The sequence below is a fragment of the Corvus kubaryi genome, unplaced genomic scaffold (assembly GCF_017639235.1).
Source record: "Corvus kubaryi isolate FWS band 111438036 unplaced genomic scaffold, C.kubaryi_AGA036_p1.0 37394, whole genome shotgun sequence".
NCBI lineage: Eukaryota > Metazoa > Chordata > Aves > Passeriformes > Corvidae > Corvus > Corvus kubaryi.
Window position 1 is genome coordinate 16574652 of NW_024581133.1, and position 12370 is coordinate 16587021.

The following is a 12370-nucleotide window of genomic DNA, read 5'->3' on the forward strand; positions in this document are numbered from 1 at the left end:
AGAGGACTTCTGTTCCACTGGATTTTGTTACAAAGTTAGTCTAGTATAAAAATACATAGCTTTGCCTCTATTAGCATGTACACATACAGGCTTTTAGGCTGTGACAGTCTCATGACCTAGATTTGTGTTTGCTCAAGCTTGAATGAACCAGTTAAGAAATATCTCCAGGGAGACAGACTTTTACTAAATCATGGCACAGCTTTGCTTTTAGCCATAGCACTGGCGGTGACAACTTTCCTTTAACTGGGTGGGTGTGGTGCATGTTTGGCAATGTCAGCGATGGCTGTTGCACATTTACCTGGTTTTCACATGCAGGTGGTTTTGGGCTATGTGTTACCTCAACACTCTATTGGCAAGGATGTGAAATGAAAGGCAAAGAAATGCTCATACCCTCATAGCATTGAGCTGACATTTTGCATTCTCTGTTTGCTTAGCATTGCAGTTGGAAATACACAGATAAAGTCATGGCTTCATCAGCTCAGACACCACAGATATGAGGGTAGGAATTAAGCCAGATGAGTAGGTGAGTGATCAGGGAGGTCAGTGTGCACTAACTGGTTTCCCCTCTAAATCCCCTTTCTCCCATGCATCTTTATTCTGCTGTTTTATTTTATGCTTTTGGCTTGATGATAGTTTCCTGTTGAAATTGTGTGATGCAAGCTTCTGTCCTTGTCAGTATTTGGAGAAACAGCCATTTACCTTGTGTTACATGTCTCTTGAGAGGCCTTGTAAAATGCTTCTTGAGATAACTCTGCTGCCCCTTGCCTTGGTCTGTCTCTATGTACAGCAGCTGATGAGGTAATTGTAATGTCAGTGCCACCTTCCCAGTCTAGCAGAGCTGGGCTCTCAGGTACAATTTAGTTTATTAGGGTATCTTTTCTGGAATTCCTGTAATTGTGGTTTTATTATGTTACGAATCTCAGCAAGATATTGTGGAATGGAGACCAGTTTTTTACATTACCTGAGGCTCACATTCAGAGTATTGATTTGACTTGTGAAGTTTTCAGTAGTGTAGAGTTGGATCCTACGCTGATTTAGTACTAGCTTAATGAGACTGACAAAAAATCATGGAAGCTTTCTAACTAGGGCAAGTCTGAACTTGATCATAAGTGTGTCATCTATCTCAGTGCTTTTAACATTTTAACATAGACACGTTCACAAAGAGCAGACAACTCATTTTTGCATACTGCTACAGAAGGCTTTTTAGGGAGCTGGTTGGGAAAGCCGTTTGTTGGTGAAGCAGAAGTGGAACAAGGAATTTTGAGAGTAAATCCATGCAAAAACTGTTCATTTACTATGGTAGCACAGCCAGTGTGTAGAAATTACTGCTTAGTTAGAAAAAAACTTTTCTAGAAATTACTTTTGGGACTGATAGAGGAAGAAGTGCAGTAGGATATGAACAAATTAGTTTGTTACTCAGCTTTGGCAGTCCTGGTTAGTTCTGTTTTGCTCCTCTTGAATGACACCAGGAGGAAAAGCAATTTTAAATTAATTTTCAGCGGAAATTAAGGGTGGGCGTGTTTTGGCGTCAACTTTCTTCCTGTTAATTTAGGGACATTTCTCAAACAAATATATTGGGGGTTTTGTTTGAATTATTAGGTTTTTATTTGCAATAGGCAATTTACAGATTTATTTCAGGGAAAATAGACCTAAGATCTTTTAATATGTGTGTTTCATCAGAGAACCTTTTTTTTGTATTTAATGTTCAAATTGTTTCACTGAAAATACCTACTTTACAAGATATGAAGAGATGTTTCATTTTGTAAATATTGGTCCTTAGAATTTCAGAAAGCTTTTTTAATGAAGAGAAATTATGAAAGAAAAATATTTTAACAGTTCGTGGAATATGTATCTGCTTCTAAGTCCACACCTTTTGTAATTTAATAGTAACAGCATCCTAGCTCTAGTGAGAATGTGTCCAGGCAGGGAGCTTTGGGGAAGGATACAGTAACTCAGCTGAGGCTTGCAGAAAGGCTGTGCAAATGGAGTGGAGGTGTCTGCTCAAGCTTTGTTCTGCTGAGGTACAGGGACCAGAGCCCATGGTGACCCAGCTGGGACAGTGTTTCCTTCCTGCTCCTGTGCTGGAGTGTGCTCCTGCCATAGATGTTCTGGCTAATCATGTATATCACTCCTTAACCCAGAGGCACATATTCCTCCAGCTTGAAGTTACTTATTGCTTGTTATACTTTTCAGTCCTTTATAACCTCTTCGGATAATATCTTACTATCTTACCTTATATCTTATTACCTTGGATAATATGTGCTTGAAGTATTTGTGCTTGTTTGCTTTGCTGGCAAGGTATCTCTGTGAGCACACCCAGGCCTGCTCATTTTAATTCAAGCACTGGTTAGACTTCTGTTTTGTTCAGATTTTCCAGAACATGAGCACTGTGATGGTTCAGCTCGAGGCCTTGACATGCACACTGTGATATGTATCTGCAGGCACTGGGTTCTCTGAGTTATCATCTATGGTTTTTTTAAGAGCTTGAAGCTGCTGCTGTCTCTCCAAAAGCTGTCAGATCCATAATTTATTATTCCAGTCTTTCACCTTACAAGAACAGATCAGTCACAGTCTGATCTAGAAATTTCCTACTTCATTACCTGCAGAGAATTAGACAGTACCAGGCAAACCATTTAATGTAAAATTCTCTTAATTTCCAGCATCCTTTTAACTTTTGGTCAGCCATTCCACGGACTGAGTGGTTTTGGGTGAAGCACAGAGTCCATTACTTGCACAGAGAAATATTTAAATGTGGTGTGAATCAATGTATAGAAGGTAAAGGGAGCCTGGAAGATATTTTCCCCTTGTTTTTCTCTGTGATCTCAGCCCTTTTTCTTGACCAAGTTCTTAGTTCTTTTGAGAAAAAACAGCTGTCCTGTTCTGGATGTTACCCAGGAGATGGAAACTGCCTGTACCGTTTATTACTGAAAGCCAAGTGGGGAGATTTAGAGCCTGAGGATAATCTGGAAGAGGCAAATGAAAACCTTTCTCTTGAGTTTGAGAACACAGTGTTGGAGGAAACTGATAAGTCATGAACTCTTTTCATAAGCTCTTTTTCAGATGAAGCATTCTTTGGTGCCTCTGAAACCAAGAGCACTGAACTGGAGGAAACCAGACCGTTTAAGTCCTTCTGTCTTTGAGATGAATTTGACCCTGAAAAGAAAGGAGTGTCAGTGCGAGGACACAGTAACAGGTTCCCAACTTGTTAAAGTGCATTAAAGATGTCAGGGATAAATTTGCATGTCTGTTTATGTAGGGAAGGGGAAAAATATTCTTTTGCGGAGTAGAGAACTTAAGTTGAAAACTAGTGAAAGGGAGAACCATCCCTATAAGTAGTAAAAAGAAAAATAAAAATGGAGCAGTTTACCTATGGATGCTGTGGATTCCATTTCAATGGAGCTTTGTCAGAATGGATTAAATGAGCATCTGGCAGGGACAGCATAGGGATGCATCATTTTGCAATGCAAGGCACTATGCTAGGCTGACGTTTGAGGTGCCTTCTGACACACGTGTTTATGGTTTATGTGGTGCACAATCACAAAGTGAAAATATTAACAAGCTGAGAACCTAAACAATGTACTTCTAAAAGAACGTTCTCTAAGAAACAGGACCTCTGCTTGTTTTTAAGTTAGCCGGTGCAGCATTGGGTCACACAAACAGGAGTACACCTTGCTGCTAGAAAGCTATGGCCCGGTTGCCTTTACTGAAACCTGGTGAGATGAATCCCATGGCTGGGGTGTGGCTCTCGATGGCTACCTGCAGTTCAGAAGGGAGAGGAGGAGGGTGCCAAGAGCTGTCTCTGAAGAGCAGCCATGAGCAGGTTGAAAGCCTGCAGAGTCTGAGGCAACAAAGAGAACCTCGTGGCTGGTGTCTGCTGCAGGCTGCCCGATCCAGGGGAGCCTGTTTACAAAGTGCTGGCTCCAGCAACAGGTGGCATTACGGGCCCTCGTCCTGCTGAGGGACTTCATCCACTCCTGCAGCTGCTGGAAAAGTAGCACCGTGAGCTGTAGGCAATCCAGGAGACTCAGGGAATGCATGCAGGGTAACCTCTTACAGCATTATTACAGGTAATAGACAGCCCTTCCAGAGTGAGTGCAGTACTGGACCTGGTGGTGACCAATGGGAGCTAACTGGGAATGCCAAGGTTGGGGGTAGTCTGGCCTGCAGTCACCAGGCACTGGTGGGGTTGGCAGTTGCGAGGGATATGGGTCATATGTAGGGTAAAGTCAGGCCCCTGAACTTGAGGAAAACAAACTTCCAGCTCTTCAAGTTAGTCAGTAGGATCCCCTTGGAAATTCCTATTTAAAAACACACGCATAAATTTATGCAGAAATTATTTGGGGATTCTAGTGCATTCTGTATTTATGGAGAAAGGATTTAAGTTCTGAAGAGTTCTTGGAGATCATTGTGGAAAGTCTAGTGATGGAAGAGAGGTTTGAACTGTTAAAACAGCAAGGGAAGACATTGAAGACAAAACCCAGACTATCTACAAAATCAAACAATACAAAAAGCATCTGTAGCTTCCTGTTTCTCTAAAAAAATGCCGTCAAATTTAGTGTAGTTTCTGAAATAGAACTGAAATGAAAAATAACTCATTCTTGAAGCTCTTGTAGCTGTGCAACAGGCTAAAAACATCTAGCAGATCTAATGGAGACTTGAGAAAAACCATAACACTGTATTGCACACGTCAGAATCTTCAGGGAAGAGTAGTTATGTGCTAAGAAAATCCTACTTTTGATGAAGCAGTTATCTTAAGCTGTTGGTTACCAGCAAGTCTAAATGGTCTAATAAAAATGTGTGATGAGAGAAAAATAATTTTATGTCAGCAGTAGATATGTTGGCAGTATACCCAATAACTGTATTGTTTTTCTATGCACCATTTCAACCTACCTCAAAAAACGTATGAACATTTAGTATGTGTACACAAGTTTTCAAAAAGGGATTTCCATTACACCAAGAAAAATACATGTTTTGGATAGTTTCTAGCTTGTTGATACTAATGAGACTTCATATAGAAGTTCATTTGAATAAATCTAATTCTACTGAATTAGTTTCATTTGTTTAATGAAAAGCTGAATCTATTAAATTATTAAATTGAAAACTGTAAGCAACAATGCCATTACTGTTTTTTCAGGTACTTTAGTAGGCACTTGCAAGTGACTTGGCACCATGGTAGCCCTTTCCTTGAAGATCTGTGTCCGTCAGTGCAATGTAGTGAAGACGATGCAGTTTGAACCATCCACTGCCGTGTACGATGCCTGCAGAGTTATTCGTGAGCGAGTGCCAGAGGCTCAAACAGGGCAAGGTGGGTTCCTGAATTTGTCCAAAGTCTGTTCATTGCCTGAACTGAAAATAGATATAAACCCATGGGGGCTCTTTACTTTGTCCTGTTCCTGTTTTGTTTTGTTGTTGTTTTTTTTTTTTTTTTTAATTTAAATTGTAAGGCTCTGAAGTGAAAGGAAACAAGTGCAAACAGATTTTTAAGTGACAGAAAGTAGCTGAGTTGTCTTTCTTCCTTTTCTCCTGACAAAGGTTTTCCCACAATGGATGTTTTTTGTGAAATTTTGACTTCTTAAATAAATATCTTGTTTGCCTAAAAGATGAGAAGTTGCTCTGCTGCTTGGAGAGCAATTTTTTTGGTATTACCTACTTAAAGCACTGTTTCTGGCAATGTTTTCTAAGAAAATCTGGGCAGACTTATTTTGTGCCTCATCAAAGAAGAGAACACAAATTACAAAAGAATGGCTGGATACCTGCAAAATGTGCAAAGAGAAATGTTTGGAACTGGTTAATAACTAAAATTATCACCATGCTGTGCATACCACAGTTACCACGGCGCTACATGTTAATCAAATGTAACTGTCTCTGTACCTATTGAGCAAATTAGGTGAATGCAGACTGGGAAATACCATGGGCAAAAGGTCTGGTTTTAATGTAGTCAAAGTTGTCAAAAAATTCAGGTACTTCAAAGCCCTTTGGTGCTGTGTTGCATATAATGCTACTGGAATGTAATTCTTAAAGCAGGTTGTTTATTGAGGTTTAAGCTCTCCACCTTTACAACCGTTTCAAAAATCTTGTCTGAATTGTTAGAAAAGCTTGCTAGTAATGGACTTCATTACTATTACTCAGAATTCCTTCTGCTTTGCAGGAGTCCTTTGGAAGTCTAGTTACAGAGCTTCAGTTTTCAGATAAAAGCTGTACATTCTTACCATGCTGGTCTCTCAAGGCAGAGCTTGTAGACAGCTGTTGAATTCAGACGTTGAGTGATAAATATCCCTGAACATCATGAACCTCAAAGAAAAGCCAAGGAGTTCTCAGATTTTATAGTAGGGCTTTTCCTTTATTTATTATTGCAGTGCAATTACAAACTTCAAAAAGCCTTATGAAGTTGAGTGATGAACAGGAATGTTTCCAATATATCCTTTCCCTTTCTTGGTGGCTCAGAAGACTCACCGTAGTGCAGTATAGTTGATAGACTTGTTCTGCACAACAGCAAATGCTCTTGTGGCTATCAGCTGTGCACATTTCACTCCTGCCAGAAGCCTGGTCCCAGCACGAAGGTGGCCATGATTTTCATGTGCAAGTTGCACAGCTCCTGCGATTTCATTACCGGGTGCATGCCCCACAAATGAGTATCAGAGCAGTCTGTGCTTCCTTGGTACTTCTGTGCTCTGTGCAAGGCACTTTGTTTCTGAAGGTCACAACCTATTTATAGGCACAAATTCTAAAATCTTAGCGATGTGATTCTGTATTGCATCTGTATCATAAACATTGCTGTATGTACAGATGACTTGACCTTTCAGGGGAGTTTTTAATTAAGATCCCCAGGGAAAGTTTTTCATCTTATTCAGTTGTTTTTGGAAGGACTCTTCCTTTAAAATTGTGTATTTGTAAGTCAGTCACACTTTTATTAATTAAGTGTAAGGTCTTTTATATAATTGCATAAGTAGTTGTGTGTTTAAAGTAAATGCTGCTAAATGTAAATTATTGCTATGCGTGGCATTTAAGGATGAAATATTATCCAAAAATTGTAGGTATTTTTACCTGTTTAAAGGGTCCTGACACAACAGCTGAAAGTAAACAAGGTAGGGCCCAGAGCTGCTCTAGCAGACTGTGCACTGCTGGCCATGAGAAGGGGCATTAGCTTAACCTGCAGAACTCCAAACAGAGCAGGCTCAGCTGCTGAAAGGTTGTTTGTTGTTTGTGAAGTACAGTCTGTATTGACTCTTCATGCATATGGATAAGCCTTAAATTAAGTCGTGATACTTCATTTTGTGTATCTGGAGTTTAGTCTTTGAAACCTAAGCCTGGGTTTGTTTTGGTTTTGTGTGGCAATGAAAACTTTATCATTTACTTCTGAAAGAATCAATTGACATTGTTTAGCCTTCAAAAGATGCAAGTTTTTCCTGTGTTTGTTGTGGATATAATTCTAGAAGCCTTGTATATTTTTAAATACCTAAGCCTGAATCATCTACCAGATAGATTCCCAAGTTTATAATAGACTCATTCTGCCGAGGGTTGAAAGCAAACTGTGTTTTGAAAATAGAACTGCTGCTTGAAATAGTACACTATGGTTAAGGCCAAACTTGCTTGTATTTTTGGTTAGTCAATTCCAGAGCAGGACCTGTGAGCATTTAAAAAACGTTGTCTCAAAGAAAAGTAGTTACAAATATAATGCACAGTAGATGTGTGACATGTGAAGAGGTGACAGTGAAGCTTTTGTTCAAGTCTTCTATAAAGCCTGATGTACCCTCCTATCTGCTGCTAAACTAAATATTTCATGAAGCACAGAAAAAAAATTCTACCCGAGTTTATTAAGAATGGAAGGTAAGTGTAATGTAGGCTTAACCCTGAAGCTGAATAGCCCTGAATAAAACCATGTTGGCTTTACTAGGTTTGATATTTTTCAATGTGTCTCTGTCTGTTCTGTTCTGCAGCTTCTGACTACGGATTGTTCCTGTCAGATGATGATCCTCGCAAGGGTATATGGCTGGAGGCTGGAAGAACACTGGATTATTACATGCTGAGAAATGGGGTATGGTGCAAGTCTGTTTCTTCCTTTACCACCATGTTCTTAAAAATTTGTTTACTTAATAGCAAGAAGAATGTTTAGCATTTGGAGGGGTAGGAGGCTCTTGAGCCTGTTCCTGAACTTGACCTAGTCCTTTTCCTTGCTGTGCCTCAGATGTCAGTTTTTTCCTGCATCAGGTTGTGACTGAGAGCTACTGTGGTCAGTAGTGTCTTCATAGAATGATTAACAGAAAGTTGAAAACTAACTTCTGTTATATGCTTTATATTTGAGGTGACCTTGTGTTAGAGTTGGTTTCTTGTATAGTTGAGGTGGTGAGGTCATACTGGCTCACATTCTGGCCAGCTTGCTACAGCCACAGGGCGTTGCAGTCCTTTTGAAATGCTGGACTTGGTTTCGCAGAAAAAGGCACTTTGGTCTATCTTGCCCTGACAAGGTCTTACCACTTAGGACAATTCTTGAAAAATTACATTGGCAGATCTAAAAGTAGACACTTCTCAAGTTTGTTAAATGAGTAAGTTGCCTGTTCTGTAACAAAAGAAAAATCCAGCTTGGAGAGTGGGAAGGGAATCCTGTTTTAGGCATCTAAGGTAGTGCATTGGCTTGTGGTGGCTTCCAAAAGCATTTTGAAACAGTTGTGTTTATTTCCTAGGATATATTGGAGTACAAAAAGAAACAGAGACCTCAGAAAATACGTATGTTGGATGGTTCAGTGAAAACAGTCATGGTGGATGATTCTAAAACAGTCGGAGAATTGCTGGTTACCATTTGCAGCAGGATAGGTAAGATTCTGGGACCCACATGCTTAAGAACTTTTTTTTCTGCCATATTTAAATTTTGATTGGTAGGACGTTATGTGTCTAGAAATTGGCACATGTGAAAAATTTAAATTTGTTTCAAGTTACTATTTACTAAACACTTTCTTGAAACGCATTGTCCAGGTTTTATCAAGGTCTGTAGAGAGTCACCTGTATCCTTAAACTTCAGGATTTAGCAGTTGAAGGCACAAAGTTATCCAACAGTACAGGTACCAATTTTTTATTGTACGTTACATTTACGTACTCTTTCCTGCAATGGGGTAGAGATTTAGAACTGAATTTATACTCAGTTTTAGTTGGATAAAAGAGGAACACTGCTGACCTTGAAATGTACCCAAACTTAGGACTTTGCGTTGTTATGATTAGAGTTGATCGCAAAATTGTATCATTTGTAAAGCAACATATAGAAGCCATCCAGAGCAGCTGGTCAAAAATGTGTCATATTTCTTATAGTCTGTCTCAGTATTTAGCTAAATAGACATTTTTGAAAACAAATCCGTATTTAATGCATGCACTGTAAGCATGTGTCCAACATGGCTTAATTTAAGTCGTAAACCTGTGCTTAAATCTCATTTAGAATTCAAGCGGCCTTAATTTGATTTATGTTACTTTACTTGGAAAGTGAATCATCTGTTTCAATTTTGAGTTTTTCTATGTTGGATTCTAATCTGCTGTAACTAATTTACCTCAAAAATGAGTTTGATTTATTTTCATGAATGTGGTCATATAGGTGAGCATTTAATTCGCTGTCTGGTATAACATAACCATGCTTTTCCAAACAGTACAAAAACCATGCAGAACAAAGAAATGAGAGCAACCTAGCACATCTGCTAAATATTGTGAACTGATTTTTGATTCAGTTTCATGTAAAATTCACAGGAAGAGTTGAGTCTTAACACTTTAAAAAATTAAAAAATCGTAAATTTCACATGGTTTCTGTTCATCAGTTGGCTCTGCCACATTTCTTTTACATCATGGACAAGCTGAAATTACTCAGTCCTCAGAAAGCAATTGTAGGCATCCCTGAATGGAAATTTACTATAGCCAGTCTCCATTTTGGAATTTACTGCTATTTTAAATTCCATCATGTTTTTAAACTGGCAGCTTCTCTTGATAGGCAACAGAAAAAAAATACCTTATGCTTAATACCTTTCTGAAAGTGGCAAATGCAGCATATGACAAAGAAATGATGTATTGGAAAGACAAGGTCAGATATTGGCAAGATGTCTTAAATGCAAAAGTTGCAGAGTATTCTTCTTGTTCCCCATACACAGTTTTAGCATTTCATCTGGCATATACTTATTGTGTTTGGAATAAGCCATTGGTATTTTAATATGTGGAAAAGAATATTTCATCCGTCCTAAAATGTATTAAATTTTTATTGTTATAAGCACTGGATTTATTTATAATTCCAGGAATAACAAATTATGAGGAATATTCCTTAATCCAGGAGAGCATCGAAGAGAAGAAAGAGGAGAGTACAGGAACACTTAAGAAAGATAGGACACTGTTACGTGATGAAAGAAAAATGGAAAAACTGAAGGCAAAGCTTCATACAGATGATGACTGTGAGTAATGTATTCCAGGGTAATTCTTTGATTAGTATCTTTCCACAGTATAATGCAAGGAAGCCATGCAGGAATGCATTTTTCGACTATTCAGTGTGTCTCAGTTGGTTCCTGGCTGTATTTTGCATCCCTTTGTATGTAGTGCTGCCCACGACTGAGTATTTTTAAAATGAAGTGAATGGGCAAGTTAATGCCTCTGAGAGTCAGCAGGTGTTTTGAAGTGCTTTTTGTTATGTTTGGTAGGAGTATTCCAACCTAAAGTGTGAAGGGTCATTTTTGTCCCTTGATTAAAGTTGCTTATTTAATAGCTGATGACTACTGAAAGCCATCAAAAGGTAGTTTTGTGTTTGAAGGCATACATTTTAACTGTCAGTGAAGTTTGCCAAAGAACTAAGGCAGTATTTGGTTTGTTTTGTGTGTTAAGTCATGAGAACTGTTTTTTCTGTTTTGCTGTAAGACACTAAAGTTAATTGTAAGTAGCAGGAAGATGTTCTAAAATTGTGTTTAGGAATAAGAAAGGTAAACAGAATCATTTGTTTTAGAGGTAAAATGTGGTATACTTAATTTGTAGTGAAGATTTGAAGATCTAATTTTAGTGGTAAAACGTTACTATAGTTGTTTCGTCAACAATATTAACGGTGTTTATGCGGTAGTATATCCTTGTTGATCAGCAGTGCTGTTTTTCAGTTCTCATTTGTAGCAAACCTTCAGCACTGATGACTAGAAACAGAAATGAAAGCAACATCTCTTGTGGAGTTTCCCCCCACAGTGGATATGCCAATTATCCCATGAGTTTCACAACAGCCTTGAACACTGGCAACAGTGTGGATTTAACAATGTGCATGTCTGTGGCTCTGTTGCAGTAAATTGGCTGGATCACAGCCGGACTTTCAGAGAGCAAGGAGTGGATGAAAATGAAACGCTACTCTTGAGACGGAAGTTCTTTTATTCAGACCAGAATGTAGATTCAAGAGATCCTGTTCAGCTTAACTTGCTTTATGTTCAGGTACAGTAGCTTCTACCTTGCTGAGGAAACCTATTAGGTTAGTTAGAAAACTTCTGCTGTTTAAATACTCTGTCTTCTAGAATTCCAGCTCTGGATGTGCTTTAGTTTTACTCTTTTGTCTATCTCTCCAAAACCACATGATAGTACAGAGGCTTTGCTGATTTTTTTAAAATCAAATACTTTGAACCCAGTAATGGACACTGAGGCAAAAATCCACTGGCTTTCATGTCCTGCTTCCTTAAAATTTGTAAACGTCTTTAGTCCCAGTTTGCTCTTTTTAGTCCTTCTCTGTCTTCTCTGGATGGTGCTCTCTGTGTAATGTGGAGTTTCAGGTCAGTCTTGTGAACAGCTTTATGTTTCTCCTGTCTTTTTCTCTTCTGCCTGATCAGTGAGAGAGCTTCTTCTGCACTCCTTTCCAGTCTTCCACTCAGACAGCACACAAGGCAGGCAGGTTTCCTGTCAAAAGGGTCCATGTCATGGAACACAGTAGGAGTCCATCTAAACATGTTCCCAAAACTGTTAGAGGGACTGTACATACCTTAGCAAAGCCAGGAGCTTTATGCAGAAGGTACTATTTAACTGAAGGTGCCATCGCAATTGCCTGCAATTTAGTCTGAAAAAAGTAGGCTTTTAAACTCTTTGTTAAATGTAGGGGGGTTTTTTAAGTAAAAAAACAAAAATGAAGGTTTGATGAAATGAGCTGTTGTTACACTTGATATTGCTCTAAATTACATTTTAAAAATCTGAGGCAAAAGATAAGGCTGTTCTATTGCTTATATCAATACATTTTCGAAGTTTTTTTAGAAGTCTACCATACTGAGCTGTTCTTCTGCCACTAAAATATTTCATTCAGGCTGGTATGACAGTATGTGTTGATAATGCTTTGTCATTGCTTTGTCTATGGATAGGTGAGCCTTCTATTGCCAGAGCTATAAAAATCTGTCATCTT

At 38.7% G+C, this 12370-nt stretch overlaps 1 protein-coding gene across 5 annotated transcripts in view; it reads left to right on the top strand.

The window, feature by feature from the left end:
- TLN2 (talin 2) overlaps positions 1-12370 on the top strand; it is a 145872-nt gene that overhangs the window by 51331 nt on the left and 82171 nt on the right. For all 5 annotated transcript variants that reach the window (XM_042039640.1, XM_042039638.1, XM_042039641.1 and 2 more), the window contains 5 exons: positions 5135-5305; positions 7938-8035; positions 8682-8811; positions 10263-10415; positions 11279-11421. In XM_042039640.1, coding sequence (XP_041895574.1) covers positions 5170-5305; positions 7938-8035; positions 8682-8811; positions 10263-10415; positions 11279-11421 — 660 coding nt within the window. In that variant the 5' untranslated portion in view covers positions 5135-5169. The remainder of the gene's footprint in view (positions 1-5134; positions 5306-7937; positions 8036-8681; positions 8812-10262; positions 10416-11278; positions 11422-12370) is intronic.